Source organism: Ciona intestinalis, chromosome 12 (genome assembly GCF_000224145.3).
Source record: "Ciona intestinalis chromosome 12, KH, whole genome shotgun sequence".
Lineage (NCBI taxonomy): Eukaryota > Metazoa > Chordata > Ascidiacea > Phlebobranchia > Cionidae > Ciona > Ciona intestinalis.
The window spans coordinates 2,542,070-2,564,965 of record NC_020177.2 but is presented as its reverse complement, the minus strand read 5'-3'; the positions used below and the strand labels follow the sequence as shown (position 1 = coordinate 2,564,965).

The following is a 22,896-nucleotide window of genomic DNA, read 5'->3' as shown; positions in this document are numbered from 1 at the left end:
GTATGAAATAATAGCAAAGTTTGGCCACACAAAACTGCATTAAAGCACCAAGCATGAATATGTTTAAGGAAACCAAAAACAACAAAGTTGAAAGAATATTTTCACAACTAAGATAACTTAACATAAAAGTTCAACATAATCAAACAGTCACACACTTAGTGACTTATCCCTTGTTAGGGGTTGAGAAGCACTGCCATAAACACCTTACCAGCATAACCTACATAGCAACACTAAAAATTACAAATGAATTAAATGAGTTTGAATAGTTGGATACCATACCATGCCAAAAGCAAAATTTTAGAAATGAAGCATTACGTAATTGTTTTGTTATCTACATTTGATACAGGTAAATAAAAAGTTAATGGAGCGACATGTTATATGTGATGTCCGCAAACCAAATGCAATCAGGGTTGGACCAGTACCTCTATACACAAGGTTCATTGATGTGTTTTGTTTTGTAAACATTCTGCAAGAAGTCCTACAAGATTTTACGGAGCCAGACCAAACTTTAATTACACTTTGAACTAATTACACACTTTGACCATCCTTAATTGAGTGTTGTATAAACAGTTTTCTACAACCAACTTTATAACTTTTCTGCTTATAAGACTAAAGGTGGTATGCAGAATCAAGTATACTTTCTGTATACCCCCCTAAAAACATGGAATTTTTACTTGTATGTAGTTTATAATTAAACGCAACTTACACTTCAATGCAGTATCTGCACTTTTGTTAATAAATTAGATTCATATAAATGGACAATCTCCTTCTACACAAGAGTAAATGGGTCTTAAACTCTTTCATATGAGGTCAAGCTTAGACTCTCAGATCGTAAAGAGGCACATGCAAGAGAACCCCTCATTCACTATGGGACGCTTAAGCAGCCACAATAAAAGATACCAGAAGATTAGTTTAAGATGAAGCCAAACGTTAAACGCCCTATAGTTACAATACAATAATTAAATGCCAAAGCTTTGCCTTGTACGTTCGATTGAGTTTCATGCACAGATACGTTACTGCTGTTTACTTTCCAAGCTACACACTCTGCGCGTGATCGCAGCTGTTCGACGTTCATCCTGTCAAAACGTCATTTGTCTGACGATAACTCATAGATAATACATGTACATGTATTATCTATGGATACATGTATTATCTATAGATAACTTTGCATACAAACGTACGACTTCAATTCAACTCTATACTGACGTTTAACTATGATGTAAAAAATCGTTGAACGAAGCTACAAAAGAACTTTGCAAAATAAACGTATCAACATCGGCAACTTTAACACCATTTTGGCACGAACTTTCTTGTAACGACAAATCGTCTTTCATAGGAAACTTGCAGGTAACGTAATAACACAAGTTGCCTAAAGGGTTAAATCGAACAGCATTGCGTTAGTCGTTAGTACATATATAGTAGGGTGGGGAAAGATTGGCCATTTTTGCATTCTATTTTCTCGTCCTATTAGGTAGTAAATAAAGAACATTCAAAGAATAAAAAAACCGTTTTCTCACGACTCCCACAGGCCGTTGTTGATTGTTTAAAACACGATCAGGATATTTGAACATTATAAGTGCTAAAGGTGTCCCATTTTCCCCCACGCTAATATATTTCTAAAATGGCACCTAAAGTGTCTTCATTTAAAATATTTGCCCTAGAGCGATTTATGTTACTTAAAGGTTAAATGCGACCTGCAATTGAAAGAACGTAGCAATAATCTTATTTTTACGATGTCTAGAAGATGGTTCAAATGTATGGCATAGAGTATAGACATATCTTGTAAAATCAGCTCAGTTAGAAATAATTAGCAGCACATTAATTTAAACAAAATTATTTCAGTTCCAATTATCATGTAGGTTAACTTCTCGTTTAGTGAAAACTAAACAATCATAAATTCCGTTGTATTCTTATAGCAGAACGTAATGAAAGGTTGCTATTGTTACATCTACGTCGGTATGCTTGTATCCTGACTGTAAAGATAGTTTTGAACATACGTTTCCGTTTGCACCAGTAGCCTATACCCTAGACAACTATATCGTGAGGGTGCGTTAAATTAACTACACGATCATGAACAGCAGCAGAAATCCAAACGAAGTTCTAACCGAGTTGGCTCAGCAACACGGAGTGCAAACAACAGATGAAGAATTCGCAAAATTTCTGGATGAAAAGGATAATATAGCTTTTTTAAGAGACGATTTTATCTTGCCAAGTATGATGAACGACGAAGGTAATATGTTTAATTCGAGCAGTATTAAACTTGTATGCATTGTAGTAGGATAATTGTGCGCGTTTTAGACAAGAACATTATACTACATAGCATTAAACACTAAGCGCGAATTTCGCATAGACTCCCATAGAGTATTGTTTACAGTTTTATTTCAGGAAGCATTGTATTTAGAAGGGTGGGGTGGGGGGGGGAGATGGGACACATTCAGCACATAAAATATCGAATTATCCTAATCGTGTCTTAAACAATGAACAGCGGTCTATGGAAGTCGGGAGAGTACGGTTTATATTTCTTTCATTCTTCTGTGTTTACTACTAAACAGAACAAGACAAGAAAATAGAGTGTAAAGGTGTCCCACCTTCCCTCACCCTAGTAAATATATAAAATGTCCAGATAAAGATGGACGTTTAACCATTTAAGTACATCGTGTTTTGACTTTTCTTTGTTATATCCTAGTTGTCATATGTCTCGTTAATATTACTTCCGTTAGTGTAAAGATAAAATTAGTGTTGGTGTTATTTAAATACGTGTTAACTTTACAGTTTCTGAAGCGCACAACATCATTTACCTCAACGGTCATTCTCTCGGTGTGCAACCAAAAACGTCGAAACAACATATCATAAAGGTGTGCTATTGACGTTATCAACAAGTTACATTGGTTCATACAATAGCAGTTAATATGTGATAAATAATAATTGCAAGCACGAGGTGTATGTTAACACCCTTAAACGACTGTCTTTGCGGGGTGAAATATGCACATAGGCCTACACTTATTGTATGTTAACACCCTTAAACGACTGTCTTTGCGGGGTGAAATAGGCATATACACTTATTAATTAACACTTTTTTGTTGGTAGGATTTAGACGGATGGGCAAAGAAGGGATCGCTCTGTAGATCAGAGCCTGGTAAAATATTCCCAAAAGAAGACGAGCGATTGTCCGTGTCAATGGCGAAGTTGGTCGGCGCATTTCCCGACGAAGTTAGTAGTATTTCCGTATATAGCAGTATGGGGTAGGATGGCACACTTTTGACCCCAAATATATTTAAATATCATAAACGTTCGTCGTTTACTACCAAATAAAACGGAAAAATAGACTGAAAGGTGTCCCATCTTCCCTCACGCTACTACATTTTAATGTAGATATTACACCAGCGATATTTCACTTATAATATAATGTTCTGAAACCAAGATAGGGGAACAGCACACAAAAAGCATTTCTTCTGAATTGGACCCAAAAGCAAAATGGAATCCCTTTTTGTAATGACTAAAAGTGTTTTGTTCCAGGTATCCATAATGAACACCCTTAGTGTCAACCTTCACCTACTAATGGTTTCATTTTACACACCAACTCAAACAAGACACAAAATTTTGATTGAGAAGCAAGCCTTCCCATCCGATTATTACATCGTGCAGTCTCAAATAGAGCAACGTGGATTCAAACCAGAAGACAGCATAATTCAACTGCAGCCAAGAGAAGTGAGAGAATATACAGATTTATACATTGTAAACAGCACTGCTAATCATGATCATGATTAGAATGGGCCGAATTAATATTGATTTTGTTATTTGTCTGTAACCATGGGCTGTACAAGCTTACTGTATGTGTTTCATGTTGACACAACCAAAAATGAAATAAACATGACATCAAAAGCAATAAGTTTAAACAAATTTTCCACTCAGGAAAGCAAATCTAAGGGTACCAATCAGTAGTAATTAAACAAATATAGTAATAAAATTTATAAAACAAAATTAAAGGCTTATAATAGGGTAAAACTAAATTTAAAGGTTATTTAGTAATAAACATATTTTTGGGTTAATAACTTTTAAACAGAATGAAGACATTTTGAGAACAGCTGATATATTAGATGTTATTGAAAAACAAGGTGACAGCATTGCACTTGTACTTTTGCCTGGAATTCAATACTACACTGGCCAACTGTTTGATATGGAAGTTATAACCAAAGCTGCCCAAGCAAAAGGCTGCATGGTAAGTTAATGTGATTACTCTGAAAAAGCAATCATTATAACATGGTAGTTCTTAGTTAAATCATGTTTTAATAAAATATTAATAAATACAAAATTTTGTATTCAAATATTAAGATACCTAAGGACCACCATCAGTTACGATATCGAAATAGCCTTAACAAAAATTTCAAAACTGTTTATGCCATTACAACAGGTTAACAAATTGATAATAATGGTATTAATTTATTGAAATGCATATAAAATCAAATTAAATGATTCCATTTATACAGGTTGGTTATGATCTTGCCCATGCTGTTGGCAATGTGGAGTTGAAGTTACATGACTGGGAAGTTGATTTTGCTTGTTGGTGCAATTACAAATATATCAACAGTGGTGTGGGTGCTGTTGGAAGTGCATTCATGCATCGAAAACATGAGAACAATGAGAGACCAAAATTTATTGGTAAGTTACTTAAAACAAAATAATCTCATAAGTCTCATTATTCACATGAATTTACAAAAAAAAAATATGTACACATTTTTAAAATTAACCAGGCAAAATACAAAAATTCTAGTTTCAGAGATGTAGTATGGCTGATTGGGTTTTATTGTGTAGTAGACTAGTAGTATTTCCTTAAATTATCATACATACAATTCTACAAAAGTATACCACCCACAAGAAACACAAAAGAATTTCAACAAACAAATTTAACTATGTTACCAGGTTGGTGGGGTCACAACGCATCTACCAGGTTGGACATGACAAATGAACTAGATTTATCTCCTGGAATCAACGGCTACAGAATATCATACCCTAATTCTCTTGGACTTTGTGTGTTACGAGCTTCTTTGGCTATTTTTGACAAAACAAATATGAGAGAGATAAGAGAAAAGAGCATCTTACTAACTGGGTAGGATTTTTTGACTGATTTAGTGATTTTAGTATAAATATTAATAAAAAATAATAATTTTACTCCATTACAGTAAATTAAAAGTCAACAGGAACAAAAAGTAGTGGACTAACTAAAACTTTTAACCACAGATATCTTGAACATTTGCTTCTATCCAAAGTGAGCAAGTACATTGAGATCATAACACCTAAGGATCCTGAACAAAGAGGTTGCCAGTTGACACTGAAGCTCAAGTATACAGCTTCAGAAGTAAGAACTGCTACACTAAATATTACAAGATGCTACACTAAATATTACAAGCCATAACAATGGGCTCAAGGCTTGGACAAGACACTTAACGGCAATTGCTCCAACCTAGTGGTCACCAATGGGTTGTCCAAACTATCAGCCGACAGCCATACATAAAAAAAAGAAAAAATCCCAAAAAACAATCACCCAAAAAGTAACACAAATGGTAACTCGTAAGCTGGCTTGCGAGGATAAAGCAAGTTACATTCATTCCTTCAACAAATCTGAGTTTGATTGCATGTATTGAAATACTAGGTTTCTAGTAGCATGTGTATGTATAGAAGTTCGCAAGTTCCCCCTACAACTCATCACTGTGATTATCTAATTAGGTTTCTTGTCACAGGTGTATAGTAAGTTAATGAAGCGACATGTTATATGTGATGTTCGCAAACCAAATGCAATCAGGGTTGGACCAGTACCTCTATACACAAGGTTCATTGATGTATATTGGTTTGTGAACATTCTGCAAGAAGTTCTACAAGATTTCACCAAGAAAATCGTACTTTAACTACAGATTAAAACAACCTATAAATGGCAGGCGCGCTAATCACTGTGCCAGTCACATTATCACAAACAAAATAGCATAGCCCTGTGCTAAAGGTAATATAAACTACAGACTGCCTGTCGATCTGTTATAACCTTTTCTCAAAGAGTGCTTTTCTGAACATACATTTTAAAAAAATAGCGGGAACAACTATTTCTATTAAAAGCAATGACCTCTAGACAGTTGAGAAGGAGCAGTTAAATTAATACAAACAGTTCTAAGCAACTAATTACAAACAACATTTTTAGTGAGAAACCTACTTAGTTATTTACTATTTTATGAAAGACATGTGATTAAAATGTGTTTTCTCCCAATTTGGAAGGAATCGTTTTAGAAATTTGGTCAAATAGGGTATTTGCACATCTTGGCAATTTACGTTGCATAAAATAGAATCCTAGAAATGTGAATGGCAGTAAGTCACCATTTCGTTATTCAGTACCTTTAGTTAAACTGCTCCCTCAGCTGGTTTAACTTGTGGTTTAGGTTTAACAACCGCTATACGTGTTTTCTGGCTCTGTTCGTTTACAAGCTCTAAATAAACACACGCCGACCATGCATTTGTATGAGCGATTCACGCTCTGTGTGGAAGACACAATCGCCGTTTACTGACGTAACGTTGCCCAAAACTGTCATATATTTTTATTTTGAAAATATTGGGCAATGTGTGCGTCCCGTCTTCCCCCCACTCTACTTTTTTATTAGAATCTCACGAAATCACGCAATTACTTTAAATCGGGTTAGTAAGCTAATAGAGCTGCTACTTAGGCCTAAACGTGCCTTTTTTGTTTTTTAGCCCGCCTTGTATACTTTAGTTTAGCCTTAAAGTTTTGGTCGACTAATGATTGCTTGCGGTCACGCCGCACAAGCTAAACCAGCTGAGGAAGCAGTTCACTAAAGTTACTGAATAACGAAAGGATGACTTACTACCATTTACATTTCCAGGATTCTACTTGATGCAACGTAAACTGCCGAGGTATACGAATACTTTATTGACGAGGTCTCAGTAATATGATCAAATGGGTAGTACATTGAATTTCAATTTAAAAACTCCTTTTTAGAGAAAATCAAAAAGAAATGTTACAGAACTATTTGACAGTATTAACACGACTTTATAAACCGCGAGTCAAAGACGATTACTGTTGTGAAATATTTCAAAAAATATGTAAAATGGAAACAGTAATTTTGGACACCTAAAATATGCGAAATAGTAAGGTGCTGATTTTGAATGCTCGCTTAGTCATAGCAAAGCTGATGAAATTTTGTAGGTTGCGCGTGCGAACGATTAAACTAGTTATTTCGTGGAGTTTCCAATTAACAAACCATAATAACCTAGTTATAACGTAGAAGGAGTAAATGGTTAAACAATATGTCTGCTAGCATCTCAGAAAAACCGAAACCAGTCTATAGCTACCTCGAGCACCCGCTATTTCCCGAGGGCTATCCCTTGATCCCTGGTTGCACGCAAGAGATATTCGACTCTGCTCTGGCCTACGAGCCTGATTCGTCCGACATTTTTGTGGTCACCTATCCCAAGTGTGGCACAACATGGATGCTAAATATACTGTACCTCATCGAGCATGGAGGCAAAATGATCGGTAGCGACGATAACCTCAATTTCCACTACCCCTTTATAGAATTAGTTGGCGGGGACAAGGTGCAAGAGTTTAAACCTCCCAGGGTTATTAAAACTCACTTGGACGACCGAATGATTAAGCACAAAGAAGGAGTCAAATGCATTTTCGTAGGTGAGGTTATGGAAAACTGTATAATATTCATTTAAAATATCATGTTAACTGAAAATGTGTAAAAGTGTTTTACATTGGTGATTTTTAACTTTCGTTCAGATTGTGAAAAAGTGGCTGAACGAAAAGCTGTGTAAAAGTGTTTTACATTGGTGGTTTTAACTTTCGTTCAGCCTATACAGCCCCTCTCAACGTTTACGCCGTTTTTTACTAATTCTTGTGTTTTTCATTTACCTTGTAGTTTAACCTTTACATTGACGTTGGTTTATATTTTCACAGCACGTAACCCGAAAGATTGCGTTGTTTCATTTTTCCACGCCACGCATGACTTTCATAATTTGTACAAGTATGAAGGTGGGAAGTTCGACGATTACTTTAAGATTTTCATGCAGGGCAGAGTTGATTGGGGTGATTACTTCGTGATGGTGCCAAGATGGCACGAGAAAAGCTTGAGGGAGAAAGATGTTCATTTCATGCTTTACGAAGACATGAAAAATGATCCCAAAATGTACGTTGGTTATGACCAATTAGTTTACTCCATATTATTTTCTATAGAACTGTTAAAATCTGCGTGATTTTCTGTCATAAAGAGTAAGCATTTATTAGCGTTTTCCCCAGCAGGCAAAATGCAAAGCCTAATATGCCTAACACATGACAGGTAGAAATTGAGGTTATGTAGTCTCAATTCTTTCCATTCTAAATGGGCAAAGTCTTATGTCAAAGCGTGTTAATTTATGCTCTAGAGTTTTTAAATTACCTAAAGTCTTGTATGTCAGGGAAATTGAAAAGCTAGCCGACTTCTTGGGACCGAAATGGTCAGATTCAATCAAGCGTGAAGGGGTTTTAGAAAACGTCATTAAGAACTCTTCTTTCAAAGCAATGAAGTCTAATCCATTGAAATATGTGAGTTCTATAAAATATGTGCTTAAACCTTAACAGCCAAAAATAGTAAAGTCGACAACATGCAGTTAACAATCTCTCTTCGTCTTCAGTGCATCACTATTGCTCCCAAGGACCTAAAATTTATGAGGAAGGGGGTGGTAGGTGATTGGAGAAATACGTTGTCGGAGGAACAGAGTCGAGAAATTGACGAAAAGATGAAAACAGTTGGAAAGGACTATCCAGGGTTCGATAAGATCTGGGAAAAATATCCAGATCTTTTGTAAGCCAAAGAGATATTGTTACATCTTAATTTTCTCTGTAGTAGTTTGTTTATGTCCCCTAATTCAATTTCTAATGAAGTGAGTTTTTATGTGCTGTGTGATGTCAGAAATACGTCACGGCAGATTGTTCCCAACTCTTTTTATCTGTCCTTTTTCTGTCATGTCTCAGTCCAATTGTGCTGCAGGATTTTATCTAAGTGGCCTTAAACTTGTTTGGTATGTGTTTCAGTATAATTGATAGTTTGTAAAACTGTACGCCCTGTGTGTGTGTATCAAGAAAAAACAAACCAATATTGGCAAGGGCTGACTTTTCTGTCAATAAATAATTAAACTGAACTTACTAAGAGCACAGATGTAATTATCTAATTTGAAAATCAACATATTTTTCAAAAATTACATACCCTAAATGTATACTTTTTAATACCCACATTTGTGTCTGGTTTTCACAATCTCCTAATTAAGTCTGGGCACAAACTAACCGAATTTAAAGCATTAAAGTGGTAATATTAATGGTCTAACCCAAACAATCCCATACAAGAGGAAGGCAAACCGTTTTTAGGGCAAGATTAGGATTTATTAGGCGGTTCATTTGGTTAACAGAACCAAACAAAAGCACTTAAGACTTAGCCAACACTAAACTTACACTTAAAGGGCATACAATCGAAAGAAACAGAACTTGTATCTAGATGGATATGCTTAAACGTCAAAATGTACCACCAAACATATAAAACTATTATAAATTATAGACTTTGTAATGTTTCAATTTTCCAATTGAACAAGGCTTCATTATATGCAGCGCCCTTTTTTTCGCATCAGTTAATTTTATCTTTTTTTCACTAAAAAGTTCATATGATATGTCTCCCTGGTATCTGCCGTATATTTTTTTTCAAAAAATGTTGGTCATTCATATTGAAAATTACATCTGCTGGCAGCATAATGTGGTTTGTAGCTATGTTCGATTGATAATTAAAACATACTAAAGTCTATATTTTAATGTTTATACATTCACAAACAAAAAGCAACCAAATAAAAATATTTAATTACCAAACAATAGATTCCCCCTACTCCAATAAACCCCCTAACAACCTCTCTCCATGGCAGTGGAGAAATAAAATAACTGACTTCACAAAGATTGGGATTGGGAATACCCACGTGATATTGTTCTCCGACCAACTATAGACAAGATTGGGAAAAATGGAGATGCAACAATTACTTATAGCAAAACATGCAATACATTATTTAATAAATTATGATAACATAATTTAATATTAAAATGGTGAATATAAAACAATCTAACTATAAATTTACACCCATAATGGTAGCAGTGGCGGGCGTTAAGCCTATAAGAATGGCAGACGCGCTAATTACTGTCAAAATAGTATAGTACTGTTACAAAAGTGATATAAAATACAAATTGCCTGTCGATCTGTTATAACCTTTTCAGAAAGTACTTCTAACTTCTCTAGACATTTATTTTAAAAAAAAACAGCGGGAAAGCTATTTCTGTTAAAACCTATGACCTCTAGACAGTTGAGAAGAAGCACTTAAATTAATACAAACAGTTCTAAGCAATTATTACAAACAACATTTCAGTGAGAAACGAAGTCAGTCTTTTACTATTTAATGAAAATACATATGTGATTATTATGTGCTTTCGCGCGATCTGCAAGGAATCCCTTAGAAAATTTGGTCAATTCAGAACAAAAATCACCACTTCTTGGGACTTTCCCGTTTTGTAGTCCTGTAGTGTAATTATTTCACATCAGTACGAAGTAACAAAACAGCTTGTTTGGCTTCCCGTGGTGCTAGAACAGTTGAATGTGCAGCTGCAGCAGATACGTGTCAACTTTGAGACCTACTTCTCACGTATTTTATAGATACAAATATTCAACCGTGCTGTGATCCGAAAACTATAAAACTAGTGCTTGTTATAGGGCAGCAATTTTCCGCACAAGAGCTTGTTATAGGGCAGCAATTTTCCGCACAAACTAAGTATTTTGTTGCAAATTCCCTTCGTTGTATTAATTAACCTGATTTTTGCTACTGTATCCGAAGCGGACCGAAGAGATTAATAGGTTATGTTATTTTTTGCTTTAGATTAAACAATATATAGTAGTTGTTAAACATGAGCAAAAGGTACAAACCTTACAGTAGGCTGGTTAAGAATAGTGCTTATGTTCCTTGGGATAAAAATTCTTCTTCAATTGTTCCAAAAGACGTCACAGAAGGTGGGCTTCGTGCAGGAATTTCTTATCTTTGTAACCTCTACCAAACTCAAAATGGAAGCTCTGATCTGCCCAAGATTGCAATGAAACATCAACTTTATAGTGTAATGGATAGTCGGACAACTGTTGACCAAGGCATTAATAGTTTGCGTGAAAGCAGTGATATTAAACTTTTCAAAACAAGTCTTGGTACAGACCAGTATTGCATTATGTTTACTGTGGATTATATTGAACACATTCGGTCGCTTTATTCAAATGATGCACAGTCAAATATTGGTAGCAAAATGAATAAAATTTCAAAACCCCTTCTAAAATTTATAACAGAAGTGGTTCCTAACTCAAGTGATGTCAGCTTGGATAAAACAACCCTGTTTGAAAAGTTTGGATTTCAGGACAGTGACATTACTGAGCTAATCAAAGCTGGTGTACTGAATGTAAGAGACGCTGGGAGCTGGTGGATTGCTATTCCCACTGCCGGACAATTTTTAAAACTGTTAAGAAAAGGACGTCAAGCCACATTGCAAATAATTAAAAGGACTAAATATAAAGAACTAAATCAAGCTGAGTTGCTTAGTAGAAAACCTCCTTCATCTATTAAACTTGGAATGCTTTATCATATCCATGATTTAGTGGGGGCAGATTTGGTCAAATGTATAGAAAGTACAACAGGCATCATTTTGAAGCCAATTTAAATGTTTTAAGGTTGCTGTACACAGTATCTGACGAGTTCCGCATGCGGCAGCAAAACCCGGACAAAATGGACGAATTCCGGATACTGTGTACAGCCAACTTAACCTTGTTATTTAATGTTCTTGCTATGCTAATTGGTTTTACTTTTAATGCAATTGTTTGTATTCTTATGAGAACACTGTGTTTCAATTGCAATTTGTTTTTACTTCTACTTGCGTGCAAATGCCAAATATTCAAAATATATCTATTCGTATGTTGCAACTTTATCTACATTACAACAGTATACATGACATCTTTTTTTCGTGAATAAAAAGTATATATATATCGGTTATTTAAAATCTGCTGAATAAAGCAAATGATATATTAAAAACGGAAGGCCTACTAAATAAAAAATAACACCAACAATTTTTCAGAAAGCAACAATGTTAGTTTTAATATTTTTAACTATATCAATTAGCCATGCTACAGCTGGAAGTCTAGAACTGCCATCTTTTACAATTGGAACAATAAACAACTTTTTGGAGTTCGACACCCCTGAAGCTTTTCTTAATCGTGGGAAAGCATGGCAGGGTAACGACAATAACTTAGATGATGATGTAACAATGAGATTGATCGCTAAAAGTCTTCTGAAACTTACCTTATCTTATGAAGGGCAAGGAATGCACAGAAATGTTGAGACAAAAGTGAACTTTGGTTCATTGGATATCAGCTCTGAATGTTACTTGATGTTCGCACAGATAGTCCCTGCATCGTTTTCAATTGACGTTTACGAGATTTCTAGATCACATGAAAATCTCACGCTTCACTATGATAGTTTTATTGAAATTGAAAGACCTGCTGAAGAATCAACTTTTCATACTATGCTAATAATTAAAGAGCTGGCCAAAAATTCTTCTACCTCAACAAATTTGATGTGGCATATTAGATACCACAGCCCTTCAGACACACAATCCTGTGTGGATTTAGTTGTTCCACCACCGTTGCTTTACACCTACTGTTCATTGAAACATCCTGTGAAAAACATGAACAAAAACCAAAGAGAAATGAACAAAGTTTTAGCTCCTTGTCCTAAATCTCAAAATATGTTATGTAATTGGGCAAAGGTGGATGTAAAAAATGACAATAATTTGACGTTTTCATGGCCAGTAGGTAACACAAAGCACAAAAAATATGTCACGCCCATAACATTTCTAGTTACTTGGCTCGCAACCATTTTTATTGTCAAGGAAGCTGTTCAATTTCACACCTTCCATCAAAATAAATTGAAATAAAACTCTACAAAAACTAAAATCCACACTTTGGTATGCAACTCCTAAAAAATGACACCAGTAAAGAGGGTTGCAAGAACTACCAGTTTTTTGAAGAACAATTGGCTTGAGTGAAAGCATTCTGCATGTCTCGAAGAAAAGACTGGAAAAAAAAAAGGAAAAAGGAAAAGGTTTAAAAACAAAGTCAGAACAGAAAACAATCTCCACAGATGTCAGGTAGAACTGGTGTGTATGGATGTGTTTAAACGTTCAAGCATTACAAAGCAAGGTTTGAGTGGAGAAACATCACCAGCATTGTAATCAAATCTTTTTAAATCTGGAAGTCCAGGGTTCTGTGGGAAACATACATTCTTAATAATTTTTGTTACTTGCTAATTTTAATGTGCTTTTAAACAATGTTTAACTGCCGATTCAGTTACAATTCATAGGTGATAAAATATTACTTGGATGTACTTTACAATTAAATTTGGTGACTTGCAACACTTGTGTTTATGATATTGTTACTTTACTTTTGTTTCCATTAGAAGTTTAACTTTGAAATAATTAAACATAAATGGCTCATTATTTGTCTGCCAGGTGTACCGACCACCCTTTTTCATCATATTAAATGTAAGTATGTTTTTAACTGTAAGCAAGTTTTTTTAACAACTGTTGTTTTAACACTATATTGTGCCTTTCGTTTTAAATTTTTTTCAAACTTCGCCACTATAATCGTGAAGACAAATAAAGTTATTATTATTATCAATATCAATAAAGAAAATTTATCCAAGAGTCCAGGACACATGTATTTAAAACAAGCAGTTTCAACTTACCCAGTCCAAGTCTAAGCTGATATCATCTCCTTCACTTTCTGAAATTATTTCTTCTGGATAATCAAATGCATATAAGAGAAATTAAGTGTTGGTAAGGTAGTTGCAATGTCAGTTTTAATCTAAAATAGTTCTAGTTGGTCAATTTTACATTGGGTTAGCATAGTTCTACCACAGCAGCTTTGCCATGTAAAAAAGTATATGTTCTGGCACTTTGGCAGTGTTGGCACAATGGTTAGCACGCCTGCCTCTAACCTAGAGGTTACGGATTCAAGGCTTGCTGCTACCATTGTTGGCGTAGACAAGACACTTATTTGACAATTGCTCCAACCTAGTGGTCACTAATGGATTGTCCAAGTTGTCATTACCACAAAGTTACATAAGTGGTAACTGGTAAGCAGGCATGGGGTGTATAAAACAGAACACCCGTGTTATAACGATTGTGGTTCCCCTACGCGAGGGTAAATAAGTTACATTCATTCCTTCAATTATTACCAACCTGCACTTGTGTCATTTAGTTGTGTAAGTTGAAGATCAGATTCATTCAATGAACAATCAGACTCAACCTATAAGCAAAACATATATAATCTTTGTATAGTATTGGTGTACATTTGGTTTACAAGTGACACAGTTGGCCCAGAACCCATTTTTATTAGATTTGTGCTTATTTTAACAAACCTTTTCTGAAAATGATTTTTCCAACCTCTTTTTTCGGTCCTGATCTGTCTTTTGCTGTGTGAACTTCTTTTTAGCAGATCTTAACAATCTTGGTTCACCAGATGCCTCGTATTTAAGTTTTCTTCTAGGTGTGTGGCGGTAGAATTCTTTGCTATGTTTATTATTGTTTGATGCTTCATTTCTTAACCACTGCTTTAGGGAAAGGTTATCCCCAGGACTATAGTTGGCTGAGGTTAATGGGAAATGTTTTGTACACGAAATAGGGGAACTGTTTAAAAGCCATGAAGATAAGGGAAGATCATCTTTAACACCATTATCTGATTTAATCGGACTTGAATTTGTCAACCGTGCCCACTGAGCAAGAGGAATGTCTTCTGAGCTCTGTGAACTATTCAGGCAAGTGTCAGCTATGTTAGATGTATGAGGACTTGAATTAAGCTTCTTGGTATTTTTGCATTGTAGTACAGAAAGTGGCAGTGTGTCTAAATTATTGTCGGCAAATTTTAAAGGTGAATCACTGTCCAGCAAAGGTGCGACAGCCGATAATGGGAATCGCTTTTTTCTGCCTCTTCTTTCTTTGTGTTTCTCTGCCCATTGTGCGAGTGGTATGTCGTCATTGTCAGATTGCGATGTGAATGACACAAATGAATCAGCTGTAATATTCTGCAAAGATTGGTTTGATGCGGAAAAAACCACCCTATTCCGGTTGGAACAATGAGAAGAAATGTTCAATCTTTTACAAGGACTTCCTTCTGCAAAGGAATTATGGGTTGGACTTGGAATTATAGAGCCATAACTTGAGTTAGAAATTCTTTGAGCGTCTTGTGAAAATTCAAAAAGACTTTCAGAATCTGATAAAACCAAACTAACAGCTTCAGAAACTGTTAATCTTTTCATCTTTTTAGCTGCGTTTTCTTTATCTGACGTTGAGTTCAGTTTCCTTTTAATTCTCTTAAATGGAGATGTGTGTTTGAGGTGATTTTTGGTATTTTTTGATGCTGCTACTGGTAAATTTGGTGCAGAGTTTGAATGTAAAGTGTTGTATTCAGAAAGTTGAGATACTCTGGTTAATTCTTCACTGTAAGGATGGATCTTTGTATTTTCCTTAGTAGCATCTGTATCTGTGAATAAATTATAAAGTTCAGTATGAAGGTATAGTTCGGCGCCATGGTTTAGGCGTTTGCATCGTAACCAAGGGTACCCGGTTCGATGCTCGGTGACGATATAAATTCTGATCGGTGTATGTGTCTTTGGTCAAGACACTTAACGGACATTACTCCAACCCAGCGGTCACTAATGGGTTGTTCAAATTATAAGCCATATCAATGGGCCAAAGCTGGATAATGGCCAGATCTAGCCTAAACCCCAGGTCCTTGACAATGACCTCGCTCACCAAGAATAGAAATGGGATAGAATGAAGGTATGGTGATTTTTTTTGGACTAGACACTTAATGGCAATTGCTACAACTTTTTTCGTCCACTTTGAATTACTGAATTGTACTGCTATGCCAGAATAACAAAGTGACGTTTTGTACTTTATCGTATAATTAAACTACAACATAGAGTTTACTTACAATAAAGAAGTTATAATGTAACTTAAATTAGGTGCATAAAACAAACTACTTTTTTATAACCAAACCGAAAATAACATTTTACCTTGTTTGCACATATCTTCTAATAAAGTTAAAACATCATTCTCAGTAATTTGGATTCCTTGTGTTGATTTTTCTCTCAATTGAGTTAACACTTGTGAATCCCATTCCGAACTATCCTGCTCAAATACCTGAAAGATATATATATAGTAGGGTGGGGGAGATAGGACACCTTTTTCGATTTATTTTCCCGTTCCATTTGGTAGTAAACAAGGAAAATACAGAGAATTACAAAACCATATCCTTACGACTTCCATAGACCGTTGTTAAATGTTTAAAACACTATCGGAATAATTGGATATCATGTGCAAAAGGTGTCCCATCTTACCATACAGAACTATACTTGTTTAGTAGGTGGTAAGTTTACACAGTATATATACAGAGGGCCTGTTGACATCTTAAGAAGTATAAGTTACTTATTTTCAATACAGAAATATGATACATATATATGTGTTATAACATAAAAGGAGCAGAAAAAGTTACATTAACAGAAAAATTACCTTATTTTTGCATTTAACAAATTTTCACTGTAACACCAAGTGTTTTGACGCAAAAACTCATACTTGATGATTTCACTTACTTTTTCAAGCTTTAACTCAGGAAGAAAATTCTTAATAACTTTTAGATAAGCGACCAAGTCTTCTTGGAGAGACTTCCAAAATTCAGCGTTAAAATCATTCCACATGTCCCCTTGAATGTAGTCTGTAGAATTACACCAAAAGAAACTTTTTAAATTTAGATATATATATATACGTCCGGCGCCGTGGCGTAGTGGTTAGCGCGCCTGCCTGTAACCATTAGGTAATGGGTTCAAGGCTCGTCGCTGCTACCATTGTGGGCGTATATAACTTAATGACAATTGCTCCAACCCAGTGGTCACTAATGGGTTGTTCAACATTGTCTCCGAAATTATCAGCCATACATAAAAAAATAAAAAAATCCAAAAAAAATAATCAGCCACAAAGTAACACACATGGTAACTCGTAAGCTGGCACGAGGTGTTAAACCCGTGTGATAACGACTGTAGTTTTCCGGCCACGCGAGGATAAAGTAAGTTACATTCATTCATTCATATATTTTATTTTAAATTTATGGTTGTATTGTATTTTTAAACTTATGGTTGTTTTAATGGCAATCCATACCATAAGGGTGAGGCTCTTATTAAGGACCTCGGATTTTTGCCAGATTGACCCATTACGCAACACCCGGTATGCCATTTAGAAAAAGTTTTAGATAATAAAATAAATCAAGGCATTGGCATCATGTTTCTTATAATATAATTTTATTACTAGCCATTTAACCTATTTCTAGGCTCATTGGAGTTATAAGTATTAAAAATAATAGTGTTATTAAATAATGAACATTACATAGTAACCAATTACATACATTATTGCTTTTTAAACCATTGAAACACCTACTTATTTTTGCATCTGCATCATGCAACAAAGTTTTCACAAGATTTCGAAACTTTTGAATTTCCCGTCTTACCAAACTCACAAGTCGAACATCCTGATGGTGGAAAGTGTTTTCATTTTATTTTTAATGTTACTTTTAAGTATTATGACACCAGCTAAGGAACATTTATATGCCTTGTGCACATACACAATGGTCTGTGGCATCATTCATTTTGTAGGTTAAATCAGGTTACCAACTGAGCCAACATGACATACAGTATTGTATTTTTAAAGGATCAATGGCTTAAACAATAGTGTTGCACTGTTTAAGCCAGTGCTTTTCATCCTTTTTTGGGTTGGTAAACCCCTAAAATTGTTGCGACAAACTCATGCACCCATGATTGCTTTAACATAAAACTAATGACACAAATCTTAGTGATTTTCACAAATCTTAGTGATGCAAGAGTAGAATTCGTATAAAAATCTGTTGGGAAGTGGCTAAAAATGTTAAAAACTAAATTTTATTGCTGAAAATTGCTGAAGTTGGTGATGCACCCTTGTATACCCTTTTGTATTGGTGCACCCCGGGAATATTTTGGGTGCACCGTGCACACCGGTTGAAGAGCACTGATTTAACCAACAAACAGCAATCATTCGTTATCGTTTGTTCTATAATGTATGGCAATGACTGTGCAATACCTTGTCTGGCTTGAGCAAATCTTGGGCAGAGTTTGAACCAAAGTGTTCATCGAGTTGGACTTCAATTATTTCATGTTTACCGTCCGTGCATACTGCATGCATCAGAATCTGTGTAAAGTAATAGAACTTAAAAGCAATTTTGTTTCTATCCAAACCTAATCTATAAGTGTTAAATAACACGACTAAAATGTACATAATGTTTATAATGTTGGCTAAGAACAGAAAGAGTAAGGTAAATTATAGACACACTGTGACACACGATATCTTTGAGTTTTCTGAACAATTTGCATTTCATAAGACTAATTATTTAGAACCCTAATACTCTAATAATAACTGTATGAATGACTTGACTAAATGTTGAGTGGAGCAACACTTCCCAGGCTGTGTATATAATATATATATAGTAGGGTGGGGGAAGATGGGACATCTTTAGCACATAATAATCAAATACCGTGATTGTGTTTTAAACAATTACCAATGGCCTATAGGAGTCATGAAAATACGGTTTAATAATTCTATGAGTGTTCTTTGTTTACCACCGAATGGGACGAGAAAATAGAATGTGAAGGTGTCCCATGTTCCCCCACTCTACTATATACATATAGTTTTCAAACACAAAACACAGTCAGTTTAATAACAACAGTCATCAATGAACTACACATTTTTAAATTATAAAACTACGCAAACAAACTTACAACTTTCAACAACTTAATTACGCAGAAACAGAAATCTCTACTGCCACCCGCTGCTGAGCAGTTACTTCTTATAAATTTGAGCCCACGAAGAATTTGAGAAATCCCCACCAACTGGGCCCCACTGACAATAAGTGCTGCTTCACTTACTCCTAAAACAACTTTGGGCATTGTGGATATCACAAGCCTTGTTTGGCACAGTGAACTTAAATCCATGGCTCCAATCGGCAGCTTTGTGAAGCATGCTGAAAATGAATGAATGTAATTTACTTTATTCTCGCGCGGCCGAAAAACAACAGTCATTTAACACGGGTGTTCTGTTTCATACACCTCGTGCCAGCTTCTGAGTTAAGTATGTTACTTTTTTATGTGTAGCTGATAATTTAGATAAACCATTAGTCCCAACTGGGTTGGAGCAATTGCCATTAAGTGTCTTGCCCAAGGACCACGGTAATCCTTAGGCTAGTGGCCACCTAAAATTTTGGTTTTAAAATGTTCAGTAGGTCTCACTGATACCCGCTGTATAATTTAAAAAAAAAGACTCGGATGTTCGTGTCGAAAATTAACTTTAAAAATGAGCGAAATCGTGCTGCTTTACTGCATTTTCCACACGAGCCGTCTTGAATTAAACCAAGGGTGGATTAATACGTCATAGAATGCGTATTGTTACGTTTGATTCCTACGTTAGAACAGTGTAAAAAAACAAGGCTATAACGCCCGTATGTAATATATACCACTGCTGTGACGTAACAGACTAAGATTGTGACGTAATAAATCGTTAACCTTACGCAAATCAGATGAATTACGGTGATGCAGCACGGTTTCGCGCATTTTCAAAGTTAGTTTTCGACACGAACGCCCAACTTTTTTAAAAATAAATTAGACAGCAGGTATCAGTGAGGGCTATAGAACATTTTGAAACCAAAATTTCAGGTGGCCACCAGCTAAAGGATTACCAAGTAAGGTTTGTGGGTGTTACAAACCTTTTACTGCGTTTAACATTTGATGTTCAAGTGCATACATAAGAACATCTTCAACCGTGCAGTTATCAAACCAGTTTTCCGAATTCGGCGTGCACGACATTCTAAGGTTAAGGTCAGAAAAACGTCTCGCAGTTCCTTATAACTACGTCATTTGATGCAACAAACACATAGCGTAACTGTGTTTAAGGCTGTCTGTATACATTAATCCTGCAATGAATAAAATACTGTATTTTTGTTTTGTTTTCAATCATAAACAGATAGAGACGATTTTCTGTAAAAAACACCGAAACTGAAAAGTGGCGCGAATGTGCGCTCACCATAGATATCATATACACAATTATATATGGTATTATAGATATCTAAACATATGTTTAGTTTAAATATCTATGATGGTATCTATCGCGCCCACCGTATTCTTTGGTGCGCACAAAAAGATAGTAATAAACCAAAAGAGATTACTTTATAAGGGAGTGTTCAATTTTAACCAAAATCCCGCTTCTAGCAATGTTTTATTTCGTAACTTAGATATGATTAACCAATGTTAATACGGATCACATATTAACATTGGAAATAACAAACACGAAACAGAGGTCAATAGGCAAACCATAGTACTCCAATAATTATACTGTTTTGGCTAAACAACTGTTGATTGCAGGCAGGTATAGTTGTTTGCCTGAATGTGTATTTTTGGCCCAAATTTTAGAGCTAACTTGTTTAAAAAAGTTAATATAAGACGGATGCTGGGCATATACACCTTATTAAAGTTAATCGATTTTGGCATGTTGTGACATTTCTGGCTCCACTTTATATACAATTTGCAATAACTGCATAAACTCCACTGACAGATATTTCAAGGTGCGTTCTACTTTTAACTGGCATTAATTTTCCATTTGATGATTTTTAGCAAAATTCTTGTGCAATTATTTAATTTTTGCACCTTTTAAAAAACTTAAAAATATTAAAATAACATATCCACCTAAATATTCAATATAATTTTCAAGCTTATTTATCTGATCTGGTCGATACATCCAGCAAATCTTCGGGACCTTTAAAAGTATTTGAAGAAGCTTTAAATAATGGAGATGCTTTACCACACTCTTGGGAATACTTTTTGACAAGATCTTTTTTTATTTCTTGACTTTGCAAAATTTTTAATCCTACTGCGTATAACTTTTTTTCCCAATAAAATTATATTACTATACACATTAACATGCTCTAAATTCCAATATATATCCTGCGAACTGCATTCCATTAGATTGAGTCTTTAACATGGTTATAAAATAGTATTATTTCACATGAGCAAAATCAATAACGATTTTAACGGCATTAGAGCGACATAGTATTGGATATCGAATACAGAAATAAGCAAACAAAATAGGCAATAAAACAACTATCGCTGGTCAAATCTGCTTTCACGCTCAGCATCATATACATTCTATTCTATTCTATTCTGTATGGGTGAGGTCTGTGAGGACCTGGGATTTAGGCCAGACTTGCCCATTATGCCCATTACCCCAACACCCTTGTACGTCCGGAAGTGACGTACTCGCGGTAGTGAAGTTCTTGTTATCATGTTCCCGACTCCAGTGTTCCGACCAAGTTGCGTTTTTTGTCCCGCGTTTTTTGTCCCGATTCTTGACCCGTATATATAGGACTCCATCTGCAGACTATTTCTGCGAACTCGATCTCCGTTCCGACCAAGTCCCATTTTTTGTCCCGATTCTTGACCCTTAGGACTCCATCTGCGGACTATTTCTGCCCGGTCCGACCAAGTTCCGTTTTTTGTCCCGATTCTTGACCCGTATATATAGGACTCCATCTGCGAACTCGTTCTCGCAAACATCATTCGAGAACTACACTCGTACTCACAACGTCACAACCGGACGCACTTCCACAGAAGGTTTATCCTCGTCTGGGCAGCGAGTCACCACATATATGCAACTTTGTGGGTAATTGTTTGTTTTTTCCTGTATAGGACTGTAATTTGGACAACCCATAAGTGACCGCTGGGTTGGAGCAATGTCCGTTAAGTGTCTTGCCCAAGGACACATACGCCGATCAGTGTTAGCACCGCCGTCGAGCATCGAACCGGGGCCCTTCGGTTCTCGATGCAGACGCCTAAACCACTGAGCCACGGCGCCGCACATCATATACATTAGTATCGTTGTTAATGTAACGTTTCTTCGTGCATAACTACACAGACTCTTAGTTAAATCTGTACCAACACTGCTGCGTAACTGTTTACCGCCGTAAATTACGTTAGGAGCAAAAGAGAATAACGAACCTGTCATGCGTGACGGAGACAATGGAGTGAGGAGCTGGATTACCATAAGAGAGTACTATGGGCAAACGGTGTAATAAGCCTGTTGCACCTTGACGCTTAAAGTGACGTCACATTACCCAATCAAAATACTTCGTTAATCAATATCAACACTGCGGATACTTATCTCATGGGAGACTATTTTCACGAAAACAGACCCCCGTTAAACGAGGTAAGAGACGGCCCGTTTTAAAGTTAGTACCGTTCAGCCGCTGACGGGGCCAAATCGTTTACATGTTATCCACGGCCTACTAGAGATATCTCTAGTAGGCCGTGATGTTATCGTATGACGTCACACTGCTGTCACGTAATTTTGTCTGGTATATAATTCGCCTTTTTCTTAACACAATAATGAGAACTACAAAACTAACGCCACTATCGGCACTGAAACATCGAGGTCAGTCTAGGTCCATGGCGGGCTCTTACGAGCCCTTGTCCGTCAAGTAAGCTTTTGCCCGATACTGTATCGTGTAATTGTGTACCAGAAAAACAAAGTATAGCGAGATATCATGAACTGTTTGGTCTCTGGTTATAAAAGCAATTGGTACTACAGTAGATATAGCACCCCGCTGAAGCTTGCGTAGGAAGTCGGATCACACGGAGTCATTTACTGAAACAGCAATCTTGTTATCAGGCCATAAG

At 35.8% G+C, this 22,896-nt stretch overlaps 5 protein-coding genes across 8 annotated transcripts in view; 4 read left to right on the top strand and 1 right to left on the bottom strand.

Annotated features, from left to right (window-relative positions):
- The window catches only part of LOC100183020 (kynureninase-like), a 3,068-nt gene extending 2,313 nt beyond the window's left edge, over positions 1–755 (top strand). For all 3 annotated transcript variants that reach the window (XM_026837224.1, XM_026837223.1, XM_026837222.1), the window contains exon 6: positions 347–755. In XM_026837224.1, the coding sequence (XP_026693025.1) occupies positions 347–354 (8 nt within the window). In that variant the 3' untranslated portion in view covers positions 355–755. The remainder of the gene's footprint in view (positions 1–346) is intronic.
- A 1,130-nt stretch (positions 756–1,885) lies between these two features.
- LOC100176031 (kynureninase) lies at positions 1,886–6,082 on the top strand. Its single transcript, XM_002119361.5, has 9 exons — positions 1,886–2,230; positions 2,773–2,855; positions 3,088–3,210; positions 3,517–3,708; positions 4,064–4,219; positions 4,488–4,659; positions 4,921–5,107; positions 5,239–5,356; positions 5,739–6,082. Exons 1-9 carry the CDS (start codon positions 2,071–2,073, stop codon positions 5,901–5,903), a joined length of 1,356 nt encoding a protein of 451 aa, XP_002119397.1. The 5' UTR covers positions 1,886–2,070; the 3' UTR covers positions 5,904–6,082.
- Positions 6,083–7,164: 1,082 nt separating this feature from the next.
- LOC100186240 (sulfotransferase 1C2-like) lies at positions 7,165–9,184 on the top strand. The gene is made up of 4 exons (XM_009862259.3): positions 7,165–7,684; positions 7,961–8,189; positions 8,458–8,584; positions 8,674–9,184. The coding sequence occupies exons 1-4, from the start codon at positions 7,306–7,308 to the stop codon at positions 8,845–8,847; spliced, it is 909 nt and encodes a 302-aa protein (XP_009860561.1). The 5' UTR covers positions 7,165–7,305; the 3' UTR covers positions 8,848–9,184.
- Positions 9,185–10,639: 1,455 nt separating this feature from the next.
- LOC104266313 (serine/threonine-protein kinase 19-like) lies at positions 10,640–12,087 on the top strand. Its single transcript, XM_026837230.1, has one exon. The coding sequence runs from the start codon at positions 10,970–10,972 to the stop codon at positions 11,759–11,761; it is 792 nt and encodes a 263-aa protein (XP_026693031.1). The 5' UTR covers positions 10,640–10,969; the 3' UTR covers positions 11,762–12,087.
- Positions 12,088–12,946: 859 nt separating this feature from the next.
- On the bottom strand, positions 12,947–20,164 carry LOC100183864. 2 transcript variants are annotated; one of them, XM_002119994.3, is made up of 10 exons: positions 19,935–20,164; positions 18,955–19,196; positions 18,260–18,367; positions 17,585–17,675; positions 16,747–16,868; positions 16,171–16,297; positions 14,515–15,635; positions 14,336–14,402; positions 13,840–13,892; positions 12,947–13,359 (listed from the first exon to the last, which is right to left on the bottom strand). In XM_002119994.3, exons 1-10 carry the CDS (start codon positions 20,032–20,034, stop codon positions 13,240–13,242), a joined length of 2,151 nt encoding a protein of 716 aa, XP_002120030.1. In that variant the 5' UTR covers positions 20,035–20,164; the 3' UTR covers positions 12,947–13,239. The 2 variants fall into 2 exon arrangements, with proteins under 2 accessions (XP_002120030.1, XP_026693014.1); XM_026837213.1 differs by having other exon boundaries at positions 12,951–13,359; positions 13,840–13,877.
- Positions 20,165–22,896: the final 2,732 nt, after the last annotated feature.

What these genes read in the sequence shown, in the direction of transcription:
- LOC100183864 (XM_002119994.3), bottom strand. Translation starts at nt 20,034, where the DNA reads ATGTCGTGCACGCCGAATTCGGAAAACTGGTTTGATAACTGCACGGTT. An exon ending in TAATTAAGTTGTTGAAAGTT is followed by an intron (nt 18,368 to 18,954) that starts GTAAGTTTGTTT and finishes TACTTTACACAG; the next exon opens with ATTCTGATGCATGCAGTATG. An exon ending in ACTAAATGACACAAGTGCAG is followed by an intron (nt 13,893 to 14,335) that starts GTTGGTAATAAT and finishes TTGATTATCCAG; the next exon opens with AAGAAATAATTTCAGAAAGT.
- LOC100186240 (XM_009862259.3), top strand. Translation starts at nt 7,306, where the DNA reads ATGTCTGCTAGCATCTCAGAAAAACCGAAACCAGTCTATAGCTACCTC. An exon ending in AGTCAAATGCATTTTCGTAG is followed by an intron (nt 7,685 to 7,960) that starts GTGAGGTTATGG and finishes ATATTTTCACAG; the next exon opens with CACGTAACCCGAAAGATTGC. An exon ending in ATGAAAAATGATCCCAAAAT is followed by an intron (nt 8,190 to 8,457) that starts GTACGTTGGTTA and finishes CTTGTATGTCAG; the next exon opens with GGAAATTGAAAAGCTAGCCG.
- LOC104266313 (XM_026837230.1), top strand. Translation starts at nt 10,970, where the DNA reads ATGAGCAAAAGGTACAAACCTTACAGTAGGCTGGTTAAGAATAGTGCT.
- LOC100176031 (XM_002119361.5), top strand. Translation starts at nt 2,071, where the DNA reads ATGAACAGCAGCAGAAATCCAAACGAAGTTCTAACCGAGTTGGCTCAG. An exon ending in TCGGCGCATTTCCCGACGAA is followed by an intron (nt 3,211 to 3,516) that starts GTTAGTAGTATT and finishes GTTTTGTTCCAG; the next exon opens with GTATCCATAATGAACACCCT. An exon ending in TTCAACTGCAGCCAAGAGAA is followed by an intron (nt 3,709 to 4,063) that starts GTGAGAGAATAT and finishes ACTTTTAAACAG; the next exon opens with AATGAAGACATTTTGAGAAC.